Below are 23,221 nucleotides of genomic sequence, written 5' to 3'. Positions count from 1 at the left end.
GCTAAACTTGTAAACTCATCTTTCCTTTTTAACTCTTAAAAATATATTTGTGGTAATATCTGGTATTATTTCACATTTTTTTTCTGGAAAGTAATTTTAACCTGAGATCTGCTCTCTTATCTGAACAAAATAAAGTAGGTTTTCTTAAATTGGAACTATACATTATTATGTTTTGTGTGAGCATTCTCGTAACAATGACATATCTTTTCTTGAGTTTGTATATGCAATAATTAAGAAAGTATGTATAAACTGTTTTGATACTTTTACACATTTTCCTAGTCTTGGTGTTTCCAAAATAGAGATTCAATAAAATAATGGTGGTTTTCTCATTCTTCTGTCATTTGACACACAGGTAACTGGTAGATTGTTTTAATTTACATGTTTATATATTTTCACCACACTGTGCACATTATTTATAATTATTCTCATAGTATCTTATTCCCTCCTCAGTTAGTTAAAATAAATGTAACTGAATTACACAGTACTTTTACTATGTGTTCCTTAAAGATACTTTAAAATGAACATTTCAGTGTAACATGATTTTCCCAGTTTTCTCTTTATTTTTATTGTTACTGTGATTATTAATGAACATAAATGCATCTTTTATTTTGGCAAGAATCGTGACCTATAATTGTATTTTTAATTTAAAAGATTGGAATATTCATGAAGTACAAGAGAGAATACTTTTCTACTCATTCCCTGAATTGATGCATTAGTCTTTATACCCTAACAGAGATGCATCATTACCTCTCTAAGACAAACAAGCAAAAGGGGACCACTTGCTTCCAGTTGCATTTACTTACCTTTCAAAATATCAGTACAGTAGTTCTGTTGGTCAAATAAGTTTGCTGCTTACCTAAACATCATTATGTGTATGTGGGGGGAATAGATCTGCAAATTAGTCCTGGACAGAGAAGGAGGTATAATTCTAAATACTTGTAGTCTTTATTAGTGTCTTTTAATCATGACTACCTAGTCAACATAATTTCCTACTTAGCACTTCTGATCCATCTCTGAATTATTAAAAGAAATATGAATAGGGCCAAAAATATCCACAGAGCTCCCAAAGTGACACAAAGGTCTATTTTTGGTTTGTCCACAGACAAATTTGTTTTACATAAATGGCTTTTTTTTACAAAATTGAAATGTGAATATATTTTTATTTTTCCCAGTGAATACACAATACACAACTTTTTGACAATACTGTGAATCAATTTTATGCCCATTTCTTTGCTGATCTAATAACATCAAATGAAACATAACAAGATTTGGGATAGTGTTTCGTGACTCAAACTACATTGAAAAAAATTCATCTATAAAACAAAGTATAAAAAGTCTACCCACGGCCACAAAATCTATTATCTTGTAACACTTTAAAATCACAATGAACACTTTTAAAATTATGAGAGTAAAAAATATCTGTAAATGGCATGTCCTTTAAAAATGTATGTGGTTTCATTTGAAGTAACCATTATGATAAAACAAAGAAAAAATCATTTCACCTCTCGGATAATGTGGAAAGACAGAGTTTTCCCCCACCCACAATATACAGAAGTAGATGAACAAGCTAACAGTAGTGAATATTATGGTTTTGCATATCTTCAGTATTGACAAGATCAATTCTCAGGGAAGTGATCTGCAATTATGAGCTCATTGATGCAGCAATTGTTTTATCATCAATGAAAAATTGCATAAATTCACTAAGTAAAACTTGGTAGTATTTCATGAAATCACTTACAAACTTGCAACTGAAATCTTACCGAAAATGTATATAAATATGTAGAATATTGTACTATAACATAGAACATACTAGATCTGTTTTGTTAGTCAAAGTAAGTAAATTTGCAAGCTTTTACTTCACTTTGGTCGTGTGTTGTCTTACACATTGGTCTTGACTTTCCTATATACTTCCTTGAGCTTCTCCAAATGCTGTGAAGGAGTTCAATGTTTTCATAGTGCTGTCCTTACCTAAATTACTTTTGTAAAATGGCCTGGAAAGGGTAGGCAGACTCCACTGCTTATACTGGCATACCTGAGTTTGGGGGCTGCTTTTCTTGCATTCCCTAAGGAGATTTTGCCTGTTCTGAAAGAAGCTATGCTTGGGTCTGGCATGACTACACAGCAATATTGCCTATGAGCAAAAAATGAGGTTTCATTTCCACCCAGAATTCCTTCTGATGGCTTATGCAGGTTTCTGTTCAGGCTCACAGAAGAGTGAGCTCAGTATATTTCCTATAACATTCAGTTGACTTCAAAAAGGGAAGACACGGGACTCTCATAAGGTATGTGTTCCTCTGTCAACAATATGAATATTAACGATGAATGTATTTGTACAAATACCTAGATGATGAATACCTTTCTGTTTGTGATAGTATGTCTGAATTCAAATGGTCATAGCATGTTTCCTTGTCTTCCTGGCAGATATTGGGTAAAAGATTTTGCAGTAATCACAGTCTGTAATCTGTATGAACACAATCTAACTGTTTATAATTCTATACTGCAGACAATGAGGAAGACATGGTGCTATAATCCCAAATAATTCTCTAAGCCATCATGTGATCTGAAGATCTCATTTCTTGTGACTTGGTTTAATAATAATCTGTCAATGTCAGTTACCATACTTATACTGTTTTACACTAAATTATGTTATTCATGAACATGAAGTGAAAATCTAACTAAATATGTTTCTTAAAAGATCCTATGCTTTTAAATAGAAGCCATAGAAAAAGGAACTATGTAAATGCAAAATTAAAGTCATTGTGTTTACATTTTTCTTTCTTTTTCACAGAAACTGTTCAACTTTTCCCATTTCCTTGTACCAGAGACATCAAATTTCAATAAAATTTAGGCACTGATGGTAAAAAGTTGTTAAAAGTTGTATCAGAATTATTTGTCCCTTCAGTGAAGAAAGTTAACTATATGGCACTAAGAAAATTTTGAGACCCACGAAGAACATCACATTCTCTGCTTGTCTGTGTGGTACAGTAGCCTTGAAACCATGAACTTATGTATTTCATATTGTAATGTCATATGAATTGGCATCTGAGCCAATAATGCACAGTGTGTATTGTCAATCAAAACGACTCCTACTTGAAAACTGAATATCTTGACCATCACAATGAATATTTTTTAAGATAACATCTATTGAACATATCATAAGAAAAAGTAATAGAAAACATTGGCAAGACTCAAATTTAAGATTGTGTAGGTAGCACATGGGAAAATGTCATAAGTGGTAATTTGAGGAAGGCTATCATCTACTCGACTTACATACATGTACAGTAGCTAACATACATTTCAAAGTCACATTTATTTTGAGCATATGTAATTGATGTCCAGAAACTCCTTGTTCTCAAAGTCGTGAAAACAAATGAGGCAGGACACTGTTATTAATGTCCACTTACAAGATTTGGTTTTATTTAAAAAGTGTATAAACATGCATTTTCTCCCGTTTGACTGTTCTTTCCAATTTACTCATTCAAAATGGGTCAAACAGATTTTCGTTGGTAGCCAATTTCTGAGAATGTACTAGAAAATATTTAGTCCAATAAATCTACTAATTGTTAACTGAACATACTGTGAGTACTGCTTAAGTTACTTAAGTTAAGCGCTTAACAACTTGCCTATACATTTGGTGGCATCAATTTCACTGCTTAATCAAACTAAAAACAAAATTGTATGTATAATGCATTAGATTTTTAAGTAATGAACTTAAGTGATGTGGCCACATCCTCTAGTATGTACTGTACATGTATTAGAAAGATGAGCAATATCCAAAATTGGCTTGAGTATGCCCTAATAACAAGTTGTTTCTTTAACTAGTTGCTAAAATTTCTAGAGTTGATTCTTTGTTTCCTTGGGGAACTTCATGTTATACTCTGACTTAATGAATTGAAAAGGTTAATTATGGTCTTTCAAGCAAGTTATTTTTTAAAAGCTGTAGTATAAATACAGATCTCTTGAAACACCTTAATTTCATTTTGCTCATTGTAATTTTCAGTTGGGTCAATTACAATGACGGTAAAGTTGATTCTAAATAAAACTTTAATTATAATTTTACAGCAAGTTAGTACATCTTTGCTACCAACATACTTTAACCCATATTCTTCTAGACTTAAACTTATTTCTTTTGACCCGTGCTTTTTTTCAATAGTAAAAGCCATCTTTCTCCTTCTTAAAATTCACGCAATATCTGATGTTTTGAGAAGACTTTGCCAACACTATCATTCCTTCGAATCTTCCTATTTCTACACCCCCAAATGAAAACCATCTCACAGAATTGGTTACACCAGTATTACCCAACTTAACTTACAGTACAGAAAACTCCCTTCACATTCAATCTTTTTCTTCATGTCATGAGGAGTAGAGATTTGTGCTTATCACCAAATAAAATTGCAGTGCAAAATTTAAACATAAAAAGTTACACAATTAAAAGTTAATATATGGCACCACAGCCCATTAATTCACATATAGTACAACAGACCAATAAGAACAGACAATAATCTGAACAGAGTTGAGTGAGCTTGCATAGCAATGCAAAAAAGAAATTATATACAGAGGAAATCCTTTTCTTCCTGGAGGGTGAGTTTTGTTTTCTTTCTTTTTCTTATATACTCCTGACAAGAAAGAGTTAAGGTAGGTGGTGTAATTAAGAGGAGAACACAAGAAAATAACTGTGGGATACATGTGGCTGTGTGTCTTTACATTGCATTTACAGTTTTTTAATAGTACATAAATAAAGAAAATGTTCATTGCACTGTTAAATGTAATCACTTCCATGAGTTCAGACCTGATGGTCCTCAGAGCATCTTTGTATGTCCCCTCTCAGTTACTCTGAAAAAAAACAAACAAACAAAAAAACAATATTCATAAATATAGCTTTCTCATATGTTAAATATTCTTCTATCCTGGATAGCAATAAAATCAATGCAGCCAGACAGTCATCTAAAGATTGTCACCTAAGTATTGCATTTGTGAGTTTAAGTCATTCTCTTTCAAGACTGACTAGGGCAGGGAAGTACTAGGAAGCTTATAGATCTGTGATGCACATGGAGGCTTTCATGCAGTACTTATCAGATGACAGATACTGTAAAGTATGGAAAAAAAAAGAACCCATGCATGTGTGAATCGTAGTAGAAGTTATAAACAAGCCATAAAAACAAACTTAGCAGTAGCTGGTAGTAGTAATTCAGATTCGTATAGAACTCTGCAGCTTTGTCAGAAATCTGCCTTCATCACAGGATGAATTAGTTCCAACACTGACACAAAACCACCAGCAGATCCACATTTCATGGGAGAAAATTGATGTAGAAAGAATTTATGTTATCTCTTTTTAATTCTTTATTGGTTGGTTGATTTGGTTTTTCGAGACAGGATTTTGCTGTAGCTTTGGTGCCTGTCCTGGAACTAGCTCTTGTAGAACAGGCTGGTCTCAAACTCTTTGAGATGAGCCTGCTTCTGCCTCCCGAGGGCTGGGATTAAAGTCATGTGCCACCATTGCCCGGCCTGTTTATTTTTAAAATGTAAGAATAAAGACCAATTCAAGTAGGGGGAACTGCTGAAAAGGTTCACAAAAGCTAACAGGAGAGGCAAAATCATCTCAGTGCTAAGGAGGAGATACTACATTCAGTCCCCCTCACAATGAACCAACAAAATATCGAGTGGAGAATTTCCATCCTTTTCTTTATTGTACTCAGTGAAAAAGTGCAAAGAGGCCCCCGACCAAATGAATTATATTTAACTTTAAATATTAAGTTTAATTTCAGGCACTAAAAGACTGATATAGAGTTTAAATAACTTGAAATACCCATGATACGTTTGCATCACTGACTGCTATAAACCTTATCCTTTAACTTATGAACAATCCTGAACAAAATAATTTGGTTGTTTATTAGCAGAGGAAATTTTCTATCATTCAGAAATACGCTTAATATAGTGGTTCCATCAGGCCAATATACTTTCTGAATCACGATGGCCTTTAAAATGACCCCAAAGACTTACATAATTCACCTGTAAACTGTCCTTGACTATTTGAGCCCCCATATCCAATGTCCAGAAGGTCACTGGCATTCCGCTGGTGGCTGCCCCTCAATACCTCGGCCTTCCGAGGGCCAGTGGACCCTTTTGAGGAGGCTGTTCCTGAAGAGCTGTGCCCACCTGGAGATGGGAAACTGGGCTTGCTGTAGGGTACCAAGGACTCCTCTGAAAAAAAAAAAGAAACAAGTCATAAAAGACTAAATTGAACTGCAAAACAGGGGTCAAACCGAAACCCAAACATTATTTTCCATTCTTGAACAAAATTAAAACCATGAAGTTTAAGCAGTCCCAAATATTAAAGGTATTTCCACACACAGGCAACATTTCCTAACACAGACACTGAGAGGGATGGGATTAAGAGATTGGGATAAGTACAGAATCGTATTTTCAAGGTTTAAATTCATCGAAACAGAGTGTTGCTTTAAAGAACCATTATTTTTACTAAACAAATATAATGTCTGAGAATTATTTCTGGAGTTCAGTGAAGCTCAATTTAATTTTTCCATTAAGACTGAGGAAACATGGTTTTTGTTTTAGTTTAAATTATGGCAATATTGTCTCAATCAGTTTAGAACTAGAACTATATATTAGTGAATTAAATATGAATCTTAAATTTCTGTTTATTTCTTGAGCCAGAAATCTATTGTTTGAAAGGTTCTGTGTTTCATTAAAAGAGAACCAAACATTAATTATAATATATTAATGTTATTTTTAGATATTGCCTTTCCAGAAATAAATTATGTGTTACAATCAATATGTTAATGCTTAGAGCTCCTCTTCTCTTTATTCCAGTCATTTCTCATCTCCCATCCCTTCCAGCTCCACTATTGTTTCTTCTGATTTTCTGGGTATATGTCATTATTTAGTGAATAAAACATCTGATTGAATTTACCAGTTCATTCCTTAGCTACTTTTTAATAAAAAGGGTCAGGTTGTATTTCTTTTACAGCTGGTAACTTTCCAAAATATTTAATTAAATCTCAATGTTGTGATTGCCATTTTATGGCCCTTTCACAAAAGAATTTTCCAAGACTTGAGCATCACATGGTGAAAAAATGTGATTATGGAAAATGCATGAGGCAAAGACATACTTAGACAAGACCGAGTACAGATTAATAGAGAATAGTTAAAGGGATGCTTTATAGAAGTGTGTGTCTGTGTGTTCATTTCTAGTAGGTACTAAACAAAAGTGGAAGTTCCCCCCAAAATATATTTGTGTAATAGATTTACATCCTCCCCAAAAAAATCCAAGCAGGAATTATGGGGTTTATGTTGTCAGACTTCCAGGATTTTTTTTTCTTATAAATAAGAACTCTTCCAAATGTTAACATTTAACATCATTTAGTCTGCTGGATAGCATATGAACTCAGTTCCACCTTTTCTAACCTTATGATATTGATTGGACATCTACTTGCAGTTTTGTGAGCTAAATTAATTCCCCCTTTTGAATGTTGTGAGCTCTTTTTCAAACGAGTGGCTACTTCAATCAAGTAGACTAAGTTGACATGAAAGAAGAAATTCAGTGTTCTTAAAAACACTCAATATAGATGTTCATGGATATCAACATCAAGCTATTTTCTGAGCATTGTTGATGAAACCTGGAGGTTTTTAAGATCAAAGACCTTATACTGGGTTAACTTGTGGACTAGGCCACACTGAATGTTTGCTGTTAAGCTCTGCCAAAGAATGCTAGTTTGGACAGATTTAAGACAAATGTGTTCCAGAAGCCATTAACAATTGCCATTCCTAAAATACCTGGTAGGAAACAAACACGTGACAGCAGTCCCACTTTCCTGGGACTGTGCGGCACACACCTGATCTAACCCCTTGTTTGTGTGGGGCTTTCCGTGTATCTTCTTGGCGGTCAGTAGAGTTTATCCAATCCTGGGTTGGACGCTGCCACTCTAGGGCGGTTTTAGCTGGACAATCCAATGAGCTCTTTGTGTCTTCTAAGTCGGCCGCTTGTTGTCTCTCTAGAGAGCTTCCTTTTCTCTCTGTTGAATTTTCCACGTTACCAGAATGCTGGCTCAGGCCTATCTGCTGTCTTAAACCCTGACTTGGTGGGGGATCTGGTGGTGGGGGAAGATCTAAAAATTTTGAATAATGTTTAGAATGAACTATGATTTAATGAAAAATACAAGTTTAACTTCAAGTTGAAAAATTGAAAAAAAAATCAAAAAACGACAACAAAAAGGAAAAACCCCTTGCCCTTTTACAAGCACCACCCATGCAAAAGGAATTTATTGAAAATAAGAATCAATTAATGGCATTCAAAATGCATGCTATTGCTTTGTCTTCTATCTTCTTGCCATAGCATCTTTGAGCTAATAATCGACTGTTTTCATCCATCTGTTCAACAGGGAATATATTTTCGGCAGCATGCTACGGGTTAACACTCAACGTAAAGAACGAGTTGTGGTTTAAATTCAATCCCCCTCTCTTCAAGATAGAAATACAATGAGGGAAAAAAAAATCACTATAGATTCTAGCAGCTGTACTAGTAAAAGGCCCTGAGAACAAAAGCTCTATAAATAATCTCCACAGGAAAGATCATGCTCCAGACATTAGGGACTAGAGTCTAAAGCATATGCAGGGTAGGTCTGTCTTTACACAAGTGCGTACCACATTGAGCAACAGGCAAAGGGTTAAGCTAACTGTATTAAATTCAATTAACATTCTGCCTGACAACTGATCCTACTTGTTCGTTTCATGAGTTAGCTAATGAGTTACAACTAATATACTATAATCGTCCCTTGTATTAATTTTCATAAGTAATAACCAATGTTCAGAGCACCGATTGAATATGCTAAATGGTGACTAGAGTAGACAATGTATTTTGTGAATTAGAGATGGAGGGGAAGAGATAAGATTTTGAAAGAACATTTTAGAAGAGTCTGGACCTAACTGTAGCCTGAAAGAGCTTTTAAAATGAAACTTTGGAAATGAAGAAAACTTAAATGTTGAATGTGAGTTAATTTTTCATTTTCCTTTGCAAACTCTTTAGATTTTCATCTTTATATTTTGAATGTCTTTGATTATGAAGTTACATTTCCCTTTATATCTTTCTAATATTATTTCTAAAATGACATGATTAAGGACTTTGAAATCTTCTAAACATTCATTTATATCAGGGTCATTTAAGTTTTCTTTCAAGCTATTGTAAACTTCTTGGCTCACCCTAAGATGAGACAATTATGTTGCTTATGTATAAAACTTATGTATCATGCAATATACATTTATTAAATAAATAATGATGTTCCATTTAATGTGGGAGATTATTTTTTCATTCCTCTTTTTAAATACACTTTTTTTTGTTTCTAATAATACTAATGAAATCAGAAAGGCCAAGCCAAAATTATACACTAGAAGTCAGCTCTCTTAAAATCTCTTTTCTCTGTTTTATGAGCAAAGCATTATTATCATCCATTGGAAAGACACTAATTCTTTGTTGAGCATTTGTCTTCGAGGTTCCAAGTTGAAGCAGCATTCTCAGCTCTCATGAATGTCTTCATGTCAGATCACAACTACTAACCATTGATGAGAAAGGGATGTTGTCTGGCAGGATAGGATTGCATTTGGAACATTTCTCCCAAAATGAAGAGCTCATGCAATAATGAGTTATCTGTTTGCATGATAATCTAATGAGTTTGGTGTTTCCTTTACATTCAATACTGGCTTCCTTTGCTGTGTGTTATTATGGATGCAAATTAATTATTTCATTTGAGTTATTGGACTTAGTCTGTCAGTGAGGGGAAAGGATTGTATTGGTTTCTAAAATAACATATCTTGTCATTGATTTTTCTTCTCCATCTGAGTTGTTTAATTTCTAAAATGGCCAAAATGGCATTTGCTTATGGCAGCTGAAATTCTGATGCCTATTTAATTTGACTTGAAATTATATAGCTTTGTAATTATATAATATCCTTGGAGATTTTATCTTCTAAGAATAAGGGACATTGAATGCACATTGAAATAAACTGGAAAGAGATGGAATTATAGATGATTGTGGAAAATAAAGGTATATAATACAATACATTTACTTAAATTAAATTCATTATTCAATTCTTAGTGGAATTATTTCAAGTAAGTCCATTCACTAGAGTATCTCACTGGCCTACTGTGGGTTAGCTATTGTCAAACAATGACAGTCCAATGACATAGGTACCTTATTATTCTCATTTATTTTTTAGGTAAATGGATGGGGATGGAACACAAAGAAATCAAGCATCTCCAGCATATGTCTTTCTTTTCATAAAATCCAATTCATGAAATTTTGTTCCCAGGGTCCAGCTCAGCTCAGGAGTTTAGGAAGTACTTCCACATAGCTTTGCATCATCCCATGAAGACATACGTTTCTACAACAGTGTTTCTCCCCTCAGTCTGCTACAGTTCCATTCTTCTCACTCCCCAAATTGGAAAGTCTTTGAATCCCTTTCTATTTGAAAGGGTGGTGGCCTATATTACTTTATGTTTACAAATCCCACTAGTTCCATCTCCAGTATCTTACCTTTCTTATTGCTTTCACTGATCTCATCTTGGCATGAACTACCCTTAGTTATTGCTTCTATGAACTTCAATTATCTATATTTTTACACTTTTGGGCACTTAATTCTTTGTTACAAAAAAGTTGAGACTATTTTTATATTAACATATATTGCATTTTTAATATTAAGATATACGATTATGCCACCATTTTACCTTAATGATATAAACATGCGTTTTTCAGAATATATATACACACACACACACACACACAGTCTTTTAGGAATTTTCCATTCAAAACACTGTAAAAGTTTATGACAGTTCCTCAGCATAAAGGTCCATAAGCATTGCTCCTTCCTTGCATGCCTGGCATCATATTCTATATTATTTGCTCTAGTCATATTGCTCACCTTCCTTTAAAAAAATAAAGTTTCAAATATGCACCAGGATTTCAATTGCTGTATCAACTTCTAAGATGACCTTTCCTTGGAAATAAGTATTGTTCTTTTCTTTACATTATTCCTGTCTTTTCTCATATGTCAAGCTGTTGTTGAGTCTTTCCCTGGAAGCTCCCTTTATTAAAATACTTCCTCCTAAATACTTTACAATTTCCTGTTGTTTCTTTCTCCATGGCAACACTCACCATTTGCATACATTACACATTTATATTGCTGTGAACCTCTGTTTGTTTTTTACTAGATATCAAATGCAGGAGATTAAGGAATCATATCTAAAATATATGCTCACTCAATGTTTAACTGGAGGGACCAATGAGCTCATAAAATTGCAGAAAGCTAAATTGTGGCAGATCTAGGGAGGAATTTTTTTCTATGAATTAAAGACTAGAGGAAAGACAGAACAGTTTAAGAGAAAATCATCTCAGAAAAACACATTGATGGGGAACCTACCATCTACCAGAACTGGTCAGGATATTTTCTTATAGGGACAGAAACTTATATTGAACAAGCCCAGCTTAGAAGAGACATTCCACAAGAAAAACCAGCATGTCCATAACTGTGTATGGGATTTTACATAGCCTTTGGGATAGAAACTGACATTTCTTATTATTCCAAATTCCTTTCACTTGACACAGAGAAAACTACTTCCTTTTCTTAGAAGATGATTTGACAGCCGGGCAGTGGTGGCGCACGCCTTTAATCCCAGCACTCGGGAGGCGCTCGGGAGGCAGAGGCAGGCGGATCTCTGTGAGTTCGAGGCCAGCCTGGTCTACAAGAGCTAGTTCCAGGACAGGAACCAAAAAGCTATGGAGAAGCCCTGTCTCGAAAATCCAAAAAAAAAAAAAAGAAGAAGAAGAAGATGATTTGACACGAGAAAACAGCAATCTTGACAATGACATATGAGGAATGGGGTGTGGCGCTTGCTATAGGACAGTCCACTATCAACAACAATCTGTCATTCTAGCTTCGGAGTCCACAAAGTCCAACTCTAAAATTGTTGTTACAGGTGGCTGGACAGATGGGTGAGAGGGAAACATGCTTGCTCTGCACGAAGACCTGATTTCAATCCTCCAGCACTCACATAGAAAAAGCAAAGGCAGGTGCTACAGTGGGCTCCCTGTGTCTCTGTGTTCCCAGTGCTTCTGGGCTCCCTGGACCTCTGTGCTGCCAGTGCTTTTGGGTTCTCTGTGCTACTGGGCTCCAAGTGTTCCTGGACTCCAAGTGCTGCTGAGCTCCCAGTGCTAATGGGCTCCCATTACTGGGGAGGACCAGGCAAGAGTATCTTTGGAGCTTGCAAGCCAGCTTGTATGAACAATGGTTGAGCTCCAGAAACAGAGAAACACCCTATCTCTAAAACAAACAAACAAAAAAAGTTGTTTAAAAAAACACCTATCATTACCTGCTAATTTAAACATGCACGAGGCAAGCTCACATGCAAATACATGTGCACCCTTCAACATATATACGTGAACATAAATACCTACAGAGTAGACAGACAGACAGACAGACACACACACACTCAACACACACAGTGATTACCCCAATATTTCCAAATCCTAATGCCTGTTTAACTGGTTAAAGGAAAGTTGTCTGACCTTGAAAGATGATTGTGTCAATGAGAATAAGACTGTTATTGTGCTAAGATGCTGAGGTTAAATATTAAAGAAAATAGTCAACAATAATTACCCTAATTAATGTGCTCATAAGGATTATAAAATCTTTAATTCAAAAGTTTCAATGTAAAATGCTTATAGAGTAAATGCTGCTAAGCAATGACCTTCTGCAACAGAATGATTTTATCAATAATACATATTAATTTGGATGTTAGAAATGAGCATATCAGTGAGAGAATTTCATATATTTAGAGAATGAGATCAACACTACAATTTACTTAAAGTAATCAATTAATCCTCAGAGCATCTGAAGCAGAAAGAGGATCATAAACATTTTCTTTGTGTGTGCATTATGGGTTAGCAAATTCCCCACCTGTGAATACACCTGTATCCTTAACTTCCATATTCCATGAAAACACTTCCCAAAGAACAAAGAGGGGCAATAATACGAAAGTGCTTGGTGTTCTAAGTCTTAGCATGATGAGATTGAAAGAAAGTACAGTGATGGCTGCTGCCTTCTTCCCCCATAAAAATGAAGACAAAAACATTTTTTTTTTCTGGCTAAAGTTTAACTCCACATTTGTAAATATGATGCCCACTGACTGGTTGTGGCTTCTCCAAACCAAGATACAAAAATACCAGTAAGTGGGCTCTACCTCAGACAATTACATCAGAACCAGACGATCATATTTTAGAATTTCTACAAATGGTTTTAGCCTTCAGTTAGCAAGGTGCATCCTTTTTATACTTAGTAAAATGATCTCATGATAAAATTTAGGAACATATAAGGTGGTGTTTTTAAGATGAGAACAGAAATCTATCTTTGCATCTAAGGTTTCAGTAAGTATTTCAAATGTTTTAAGTAACAAGGACTTAAAGTGAAAGTTTAGGATGAATATTTGAGAAGATATCGGAACTGAGCTGAAAACATTATAACTAAGAGTATTCAGTAGACATACTAAAACAATCATTATTGAGCTTGTATGTCTTCCAAAACTTAGCAGTATCTAATGAAATGCTCAAATATCAGATACTCTGTGCAATAAATTATTTAAATAAAACATCATCATTCAAATTCAGTTACTGATTCATTGATAAAGAAAGTTGGATTGAAAATCATTTGCACTAATAGTTTTTGAGAACTGGTTTCTTATTGCCCAGGTTCTCCTCTAACTTGAACTTTGTATATTGCTATCTCACCCTCCCAAGTGCTTGGATTACCTGTATGTGCCAGTTTGTGTATTGTTGGTTAACCAATTTCAGGCTTCAATTTTATGCGAGGCAAGCATTCTACAAATGGAGCCACACCAGTTATATTTTAAATTTTTTTTTGTAGGCACACTCACTCAACAAGCAGTAAATTTAGAACATAAAACCCATGTTCCACAAAGTCAGAAGTATTTACTATTTTAACATTAAAAAGATATTGAATCTTTCATATCGGTGGAATCATTATGTCTCTAAAATTCATATATTGAAGTTATTCCTATTACTTATTGGTATGATATTAGGAACTGAGACCTTTGTGAGGTCATCAGATCATGAAGTTGGCTCAGGGCTCTTATCAAAAACACCAGAGAGAGTTCTTTCATGTGAGGTCACAATGAGGAGGCACCATCTACATCCATAAAGGAGTCTCTCAACTGATTCCCACAGTTGGATATTCCAGACTTTACAACTGAGAAACAAATTTCTTTTTCCATCTTTTCTGCTGTTTCTAAGATTGTGAGCACATATAGAAGATCCCGCAACAAAGAAAGTTTTCATATCCATCGTGTATGGCTGCTTTCTAGTTCTGAAATTCAGAAACTTAAAACCTTAATAAATCACTTCACAGACTGATCTGAAGGAAAAGGAGTCCCAGGGAGACTAACATGTGATTATAGATGTCCTGATACATGACAAGATCACATGATACAGACAGCTTCCTTCCTACACTTCAAATGAGATGCTGAATATTTTCAGAAGAGCTGAAAATTTGGAAAGTTCCATTCTAGATCTCTCTTGAGGCATGATAATAGTAATAGCAATAGTAATAGTAACAGTAATAATAATTTTAATAATAAAATATTCCACATGAATGTAAAAGAGTCTGTTTTACTTAAACACGGAATGTTGCCAAATGAGTATTGAGGCAACACCTAAGCTACAATAGCTACTTTACTGAAATTTAATGATAACACCAAGCATATTTCTTCATACGGAGATAAAAGTTAAGACAAGACACCTACCATCTGGCATCCCTTCCCTCCGATGAGGTAACACTGGCTGTGCGTCCATCCTCCCTCCCTTGTGTTTTTTGGTGGGCCGAGGCCTCTGACTTTGATTCAGGGCAGCGCTGGTGTTACTGTCAGTAGAAAATGGGCTGGTGGGCCGTGGTCTTTGAGAGGAGGTAAAGGCTTTTCCTGAAATGAAAATCAAAGGAGTGGACATGGAGAACATCCCTACAGCACTCTATTTTTGTCTTGCCTTGTGTCTCTGCTCTTACTAGGCTACCTACCACTACCTACTACTAGTGAATGCTCCTACAGGTGGTGTTCAAAGATACAAAACCCAGCTCCTTATCTCCATGAAATGCATGAACTCCTGCTTAGAATTCATCCATTTTTTAACATGCAAAGAACACCCTACTCAATGAAAACTCATTTCAAACAAAGGAACGTGAAATAAATGCACCAACCGAAAGCTTCCCATTGCTTGATCATAGTTTTATAGGATCTTCACAATCTTCGTAAGACTTTCATAAATTTTGGCCAGTGCACGCCACATTTATTTTTCAACTTAATATAGTGAATTTTGAAAAAATGAATTGTCTACTGCTTTATTTGAATTAGTCATGCTTTACTCCTAGAATCATAACTTTTTCTGAGAATAACATTTGAAGTTTTATGTGAATGGTCTGCTGAGATGCATATAGAACCTTACCACTTAGAATCCACCCACAATGAATTCTAGCTCTTTTAGCAGGATGAAGTAAGATCAGTGTAGAAGCTAGCAGGTGTCTATCCAAAATGTCATAGGTGTATTCTGCACATATTATAATATCTGAATAGACCCTATACTTTAATTTTTTTAAATGAATTGCTCCATTTTTTGATAATTTAAAATATATGAATAAAAATTTTCCAGGACAAAGGTCAGCTAATACATTTTCTACAGTGAATTATTTTAGTACTAAGTTTATTATGTAAGAGAGGAATAGTTTATGTGCACATATTTATTCTCTTGTGCATATTTTTACTTTATACAAAATTACCATATATAGTTGCACTGTTCTAAGTCATTGTGACTTGATATTGCCTAATGCTTTATTAGCAATTAGCATACATGCTGCTAGTGCACTTATGTCTTCTAATTTATTAGCTCCCTTGCACCTTCTCCCTTCTCTACCTACAGCAAATGCCACAAGAAAGCACTCGGGGAACATAAAGATTCTGACTTATGTCTTATGAAGCAAGAAAATTCAAATAACAGTTTATTGCAACATATTTTAGCATTTGGATGCTATATAAAAATAAACCTTTGCAATGCCTGAAAAATTCTTCCATTTTGTTTGAAGAATGCTTAATGCACACTTGAAAGAAATATTGATGGTAAAACTTAAAGACAATGTACAAGACATAATTTTATGGCCAGAAAGTGTAGCAAAGGTTCAAAGTAATTTTTCTTTACTATTTGAGCACCATTAAATTTAAGAGTGCATTTGATATTTCGTAAGTTTATTTTGTTTAGGAAGCATACTAAATGCACTTATCATATTCCTATTATATGCAGCAAGGAAGTACATAAACAAATATAAGGGCTGTTGTCAAAATCTTCATGTTTACAAATTATTGACAAATTACCAAAATTAATCTTACATATCTCCTTCCTGCTGTGACATGAAGTATACATAACAATTATATAATTGACTTCAATGTTATTATTTACTGCTCTTGGTAATCAAAATAAATTTACTTAAAGAGCAATACACATATAGATATTGTCTTATCGAACTCACAAATGCATTTGGTGTATCTTTAGTTAGCATCCTTTAAAACAAGTAATAAATTATTGTATTAAAATCTTCGTCAAACCATTAGGACCATCAGCCAAGTGAAGTGTTAGACAACAGTCTTAGACCCACGCACCCCATGCTGGGGAAGCCTTCCCAGAGAGTGCCTCTGCAGAAAGAAATGGGGCAAGGCACCATAGTGGAGATAAAAGCTGTAATTTTATTCATCAGGTTCGGTATTGATTTTGTAAAGGGTTTGCAATGTGTGAATTACTGAAGGTTTAATGACAATATTAGTTGTGCCTTTGTTGTAATATGAAAAAGAAGCACAGTGCAATTAACCAGTAGAACCATGAAGAGAAAAGATGGATGAGATGCAACATAGTGAGTAAAGTCTATTTTGACTCTTCAATATTAGCATCAAAAGCAGATTCTGGTAACATAGCATCCATCCAGTTGTGTTCATGCATATTTTAAAAACCCTGTAGTTAGTTTCACCAAGAAGAAAGAATAGAAGGAAAGGTCAATGTCCAGAGGACAGGATACTCTCATGCAAAGAGTGTTGACTGGGAGTCTACCAACCTGTTCTTGTAAGACTGGTTCCATCCAGTCTAAAACCAGCTTTATCTGCTGCTGCCACCAATGCTTGTGCAAAGCTGCCGCTGGCAAAGATGGAGCCATCTGAGGAGCTACCTACACTAGATCTATGACTAGAAAAGTTACGATCCTCATCAGATGCAGAGCCCCATCCATTTACCATTGAACCTAAAAACAAATGTAGTGGTCCAGTGAGTTGTATAGATCGGATATTTGATCTGCTGTAACACAGTGTATAATGAACAAGTTGGTTATTTCATTTCTTCACTGCTCCTTTAAAGTTTCATTGTGAGTCCTTTATTATCTGCCCCATTATCTATGTCTCCAACATTCTAAGCACTAAAGAACTAAGGTCATTTCAAATCTGTATCTGGTTGTAGCCCACTGACAAAACACATTCAAATTGGTCCAATTCTTTTATCGATTAAACTATCACATGATTATTTCTCCATAACAACTGCTATGTATATTTAACTATGTATCAAGAAAGAATAATCTGACTGATGTAACCTAGTGAAATGAAACAGAAGGAGTGGGTTGAAAAAATTTAGTGTGAATGTATTTTAAGGGTAGTTCAGATTCCATCAACTATATGAAGAATTTAATATAAAAGTTACTCATAAAAACAATAAAAACCTCATATATAAAGTGTCTAAACAATATCAAATCAGTATGGAACATAAGGAAAACTTTTTTCTGAATTTATAATTATGACAATGTTTGTTATATGTTCTTTAATGTTTAATTAGCTTAATAACTCCAGTTTTTCTCAATGCTAACAGTTCTTTTAAAATAATCGTAAGAATATCATGAACATTAATGTGTGTTTTTCTGCGAAATGAAACAGTGCTAGTTGATAATACAAAGTACTTTGAAGATATAAGTAACATTTTCTTAAAGTTCTAGGGAAAAAGTCAGCTTTCATTCTTTTCTTAAACCAGAGCGGAAACTTAACCAACTACTTACTGTAATTAGCATAGTATTTATTTAAATTATATGATTAGTCCATCATACATAAACTACCAAGTTGTGCTTACCCTAATATATTTTAAAAAGGGACACAAACTTAAAATCCATGTTAGGTTTTCTAACTGAAAAAAAGATTTATAAGAAATGGGTAAAATCTAATATGGTAGTTGTTTTCCTTTCTTTCTTTTTTCTCCCTCTTCGCAAGACAATATAGTGTAGTTAAGCATTTGAAGTACTTGAAAAGTTAAGAAAAGGGTCAGTGACATAGCACATCCATTTGAAACAGAAAGAAAGCAGAATTGCAAAGATATTGGATAATCTGAGAAGATAAAATAGTGTTTGGTAGAAGAGAGTAAGACAGTTTGGATTCTAGTTGGCAAAAGCACACAGACACACTGTTTACATTCCAAATAAATCCCCTGTGGCAGGCCACTGTAAGGAAGCTAAGATAACACTAGCATCCCAGCCTCCTGTGCAAGATTCATTTCTGGGCTAATGATCAATGTCAAGGACCAATAGACCACAATGAAAGAAGAAATGATGCAAAGGATGGTGTGGTGTAATGTCACAGGAGATAAGGAAAAAAATCCAAGGCTATTCAGTTAGGAGTCACCACAGACTGTGGAACCACAGCTGAGAATAGACTTACGGAATCTGAAACCTCATTATCTTTTCCTTCCACAGGTTATTTTTATTGTTTTCAATATCAAAATAGTCATGGCCTTTTTCTCTCACTCGCATTTCAACCTTCAACTCTAACTCATTTCTTTGTGGTACCTCCTGTCTTCCTTATTGTTGTCTACATTTTCTTTCTCAAGAACCTACCCACTTTGATATCTCAGTTTTGAGATCTCTAGAATACCAACATCACATCCACATTCTTGTTAGACTTCTGAGTCCCTGGGTTTTTATAGTATGGAGTGCTACCACCTCTGCAGTATTTGTAGTCACACATTTTCTCCCACCACTTCGGTACACTTCAGCATTGCTACCACCTCTAGTATCTGGTGTGTCAATGAAATATTAGCCCTTAGTTGACGTGTTTCTGTTTCACATTCAGGCTTGGATTAGAATCGGTCTCAGCCCCTTGGTTGCCTAAATACTATGCTTATAAGAGTACACGGGGCTGGAGAGATGGCTTAGAGGGTAAAAGCACTGGTTGCTCTTCCAGAGGTCCTGAGTTTAATTCCCAGCAACCACATGGTGGCTCACAACCATCTGTAATGAGATCTGGTGCCTTCCTTGCCAGCAGTACATTGTATGCTTAATAAATAAATCTTAAAAAAAAAAAAAAAAAAGAGTACACTGGTTCTATCCCTTGATTGTACTTGCTACATTCACTAGGAAGAAGAGTTTTAGATATAAAAACTACCTGTTATTCATTCCCATATATGTTATACAGAGATACTGAAGATCAGAAATTCAATAAAGACTGACATATTGAATAAAATGCATTCGGCACTTTTAGTTTTCACTACAAATTCTTTGAATGAGTCTTTGTGATGTATAATATCTTCTGATTTGTTTGTTTCTGAAGAAAGAACTTCTTTTTATAGCCCTGATATCCTGGAACTCACTCTGTAAACCAGGTTAACCTTGAACTCAGATTTGTTGGCTTCTGACTCAGAAGTTCTGAAATTAAAGGCATGTGCCACAATGGTCAGCAATTACCTTATTTTACTTGCAAAAGAATGTCTTTATAAGCATTCTTAGAAATTTCAGTAAATTTATTTGCTTTCTAAATAAAATATAATATTAGTGAATTATTGTTGATTATTTATAGACAGAAGATAATGATGCAATTGTCTAAAATAGCAACACAAAATGGTAACATATATGATTTTATTTATATAAATGGATGCATATTATGTAATAAGATACATATTATACATACATACACATATCTATATGTTGGTTATGCTTTGCTTCATTAAGATAGTGGTAATTTGAATTTGCTTCAAGTCACAATTTTATTTTTGAGTTTGATTCTTATCATACTCACACATATTTATACATTTAGTTTAACATTTTGTTTATTCAAATCTTTTCTCCAATATACGAAACCCAAGTTACTTGTATCTGTTGTGTTGGTGCCTGTTCTGTGGTTCTACAATCGGGTCTCACATACTACAAAATGCAGAGGGAAAAGGCCCGTGTCACAGCAGCATCGCTAGTGACATTCTGCACTGTCTCCTGAAAGAAAGTCAGCTCTTTGCTTTCCTCCCAAAACACACTAGTTTGTTTCTTTACAGTAACGAGTCCTTCATGTGAATGTCCATGCCTATATTTGCCACACCATAATAGAAAGATTACCTTTAACCTCCCCCATTTCCCTACAGAGTTCCTCCTTGGTGTATTAACTACCCGTTTTCTGGAAGAATGCGTAGACAGTGTTTCTCACATGGTTGTCCTACAGCAGAGACACTTTAGTTGTTCTGGTTTATTTACTTTTTTGCTTTGGAGCAAAAGATCTGCATAGATGACTTCAGAGCTGAAGAGATACATACCATAGACATGTCCTCGTTGGGCCTTAAGAAGCCTGGTGCTACAAAGCAAAGTCTATGGAAGACAGTTTGTTGTCTTTGCTCCTTCACAATGTAGAACAAGGAGCATGGGCATCATTGCCTTTCTCTAATGAACACTTCACTGGACCAGGGGTAAGCTCACTAATATGGACATTCACGGGCAGCAGATCAAACTGTCTGGACATATATCATTATCATACTACACACTGTGTGTTCAAATTCTTTCAATGAAATTCTGAAACTATTTCTGTCAGTTACTGGTTTTGACCCTCAATGGTGACTGTTTTCCTTTATCCCTTAAACATTAAAAAAATCTCAAATATTTACTTAAATAATTATAAAGAGCAAAGAAAGGTGTGGGTATGTGTTAGTGTGTGTGTCAGAGAGAGAGATGAGAGGAAAAGCATTAATTGGTAGATTAAACAGCATGTCATTTTCTTAACTATGTCTTTCATATCTATGACTACAAGTGTGACAATTAGAGAACATTAGGTAAAAACAACTTGGCTGGAGAATATATAACAAATTGCAAGCAAGTCCCACCGCTCTGACACATTATAGTCACAAATATAATCAATACATATTTAAGCATTTAATGAAAAATGAATTTATGCCACAATGTCAAATTTATTGGTTTTTACAGCTTCAATCTTCTCAAACCCCTCAACTTAAAAACTCAAAAAGGCCAGGAAAAAAAAAAAACTGAAATTAATTCCAGCTGATGAAGAAGAATCTCACATAGGACATTAAGTTGCTTAAATGTTACTGAGCATAAAATGCCATGATAAAGTGGCATCTTGCTGTGTCTCTATTACATCTTCAGCACTAAAATTAATTTATGATCAGTCGTCAATTCATTTACATGTCAATTTATGCTAAATCCTTCCTTGCTGACAAATGCTACCCTCAGATCCATTAAGCTGGAGTAAAGTCTGTGCTCTCTTCTACGACCCTGCTAATTGTTGCATTACCATTTTTATGAGCTACAAAAACTTATGGCCACCCATTTTTTTTTAGTCAATATTTAATCCAGGAACTCTATTAGATAGCATGGCTTGTCTAACTACTTGCTAAGTCAAATCTTCTACTATAATTGTCGTTGATCAAATTATTCCAAATATTGACCTTTTCTAGATGTAGACAAAAATGGAAAAAAAATGTGGAAAATGCTTCTGATACTCCAAAGATTTGGATAAGTAACATATATGCCACTTCTTCAGGTATGTGAAAGTTTGTGTGTTTGTGTGTGTGTGTGTGTGTGTGTGTCTATCTGTCTGTGTCTATGTGTGTGTGAGAGAGACAGATGGGAAAACCAAAGGGAGTAATTGGAGAGCAGTTTCCTTAGTTTGCATGACATCTGTTAACTTGTTTCACTCAGATAAAAATCATACATATAACGTTCATCCTTTCATCTGTCAAATTTTGGCATCTAATTTGTCTTAAAGGTCCTAATGTTGTTGAAGTAGCTTAAGACAATAAATTTGTCACTTGTAGGGTTTATCAGGAATGATTCTTTGTATTAAAAATTTTTTAAAGAAGTTTTGCAGCAGAGGGAAGACCACAAGTGAGATATTTTATTGGCCAACTTTCTAAAAATCCTGTGAGGCAGAATAGAGATGGAGACTGTCAAATGGTTTGTTTTCACACTGTTTTGGTGAATGAGTTCTAGAAAACAAATTAAAGTCTCCCAAAATAAGAAAAGAAAGCAGTGCTAGAATTTCCATTTAGCCACTATGTGCTGTGGGCCCACCTCTCAAGGCAATCTCTACTACAATCAACAGCACTCATTATCGACCTTAATTCTGCCACCAGGCAGTTCAAACCTCAACTATCTGTTAAGGACACCATTTTTCAATCCCTCTCTGCCCTCTCCTTCTGTAATTTTCTTTTCATGGTGGTGTTAAATTCAGGAAATGTCTTCTACCTCGTGAGTTGAGAAGGAAGTGCTAAATCCTGTCTCTTTCTTCCACTCTGAGATGATGGGTTGACGTTTAGGTGGATATCTCACTAGCTTATTTCTGAAAATGGAAGCTTTTTGTTGTTTCTTTCCCAAGGTACAACAAGAGCACACCGCAAAACTAAAACTATTTTTGTGCTTTGTGACATTCAAAAAGATGTGCAGGATAAGTTAGATGCACAGTTTACCAAAAAAAAAAAAAAAAAAAGATAAATCCTTTAAAAAATGTTAACAAAATTTGACAGTTCACTGTAAGTGAACGTAGAAAAAATATGAGAAAATCAAATGTCACATCTGAAAACCCTGATCACGATCAGGTAAGTACAGGGTTAGAATGAATGTGTCCATATGACTTTATGTGATTTTTTTTTTTAGAAACAGTTATCTATCCATTTATATATACATACAGAAGAGGTAAACTTCATGTTGGGTAACAAACCAGCCATCATTTTTATATTTAAAAAAATAAGTCCAGAGATAAATGTTAGATATTACCAGGGCCAGCATTACAGTCATTTTAATTAGCATAAAACTGATTTTTGTATATATATTTTAACCACTTGAGGTAATTGAGTGTCTGTGACCTGCTT

At 34.7% G+C, this 23,221-nt stretch overlaps 1 protein-coding gene across 9 annotated transcripts in view; it reads right to left on the bottom strand.

The window, feature by feature from the left end:
* Window positions 1-472: 472 nt before the first annotated feature.
* Window positions 473-23,221, bottom strand: part of Robo2 (roundabout guidance receptor 2) — a 522,758-nt gene continuing 500,009 nt past the window's right edge. For 2 of the 9 annotated variants that reach the window (XM_057763628.1, XM_057763631.1), the window contains 5 exons: window positions 17,166-17,348; window positions 14,821-14,994; window positions 7,851-8,123; window positions 6,001-6,201; window positions 474-4,833 (listed from right to left, as the gene is read on the bottom strand). In XM_057763628.1, coding sequence (XP_057619611.1) covers window positions 4,832-4,833; window positions 6,001-6,201; window positions 7,851-8,123; window positions 14,821-14,994; window positions 17,166-17,348 — 833 coding nt within the window. In that variant the 3' untranslated portion in view covers window positions 474-4,831. Of the gene's footprint in view, window positions 4,834-6,000; window positions 6,202-7,850; window positions 8,124-14,820; window positions 14,995-17,165; window positions 17,349-23,221 lie in introns of all 9 variants that reach the window. The other 7 variants (XM_057763633.1, XM_057763635.1, XM_057763636.1 and 4 more) reach the window with 5 other exon arrangements.

Source organism: Chionomys nivalis, chromosome 3, assembly GCF_950005125.1.
Source record: "Chionomys nivalis chromosome 3, mChiNiv1.1, whole genome shotgun sequence".
NCBI classification, from domain to species: Eukaryota; Metazoa; Chordata; class Mammalia; order Rodentia; family Cricetidae; genus Chionomys; species Chionomys nivalis.
The sequence above is the reverse complement of the archived record's forward strand: the minus strand, read 5'-3'. Positions and strand labels throughout refer to the sequence as shown.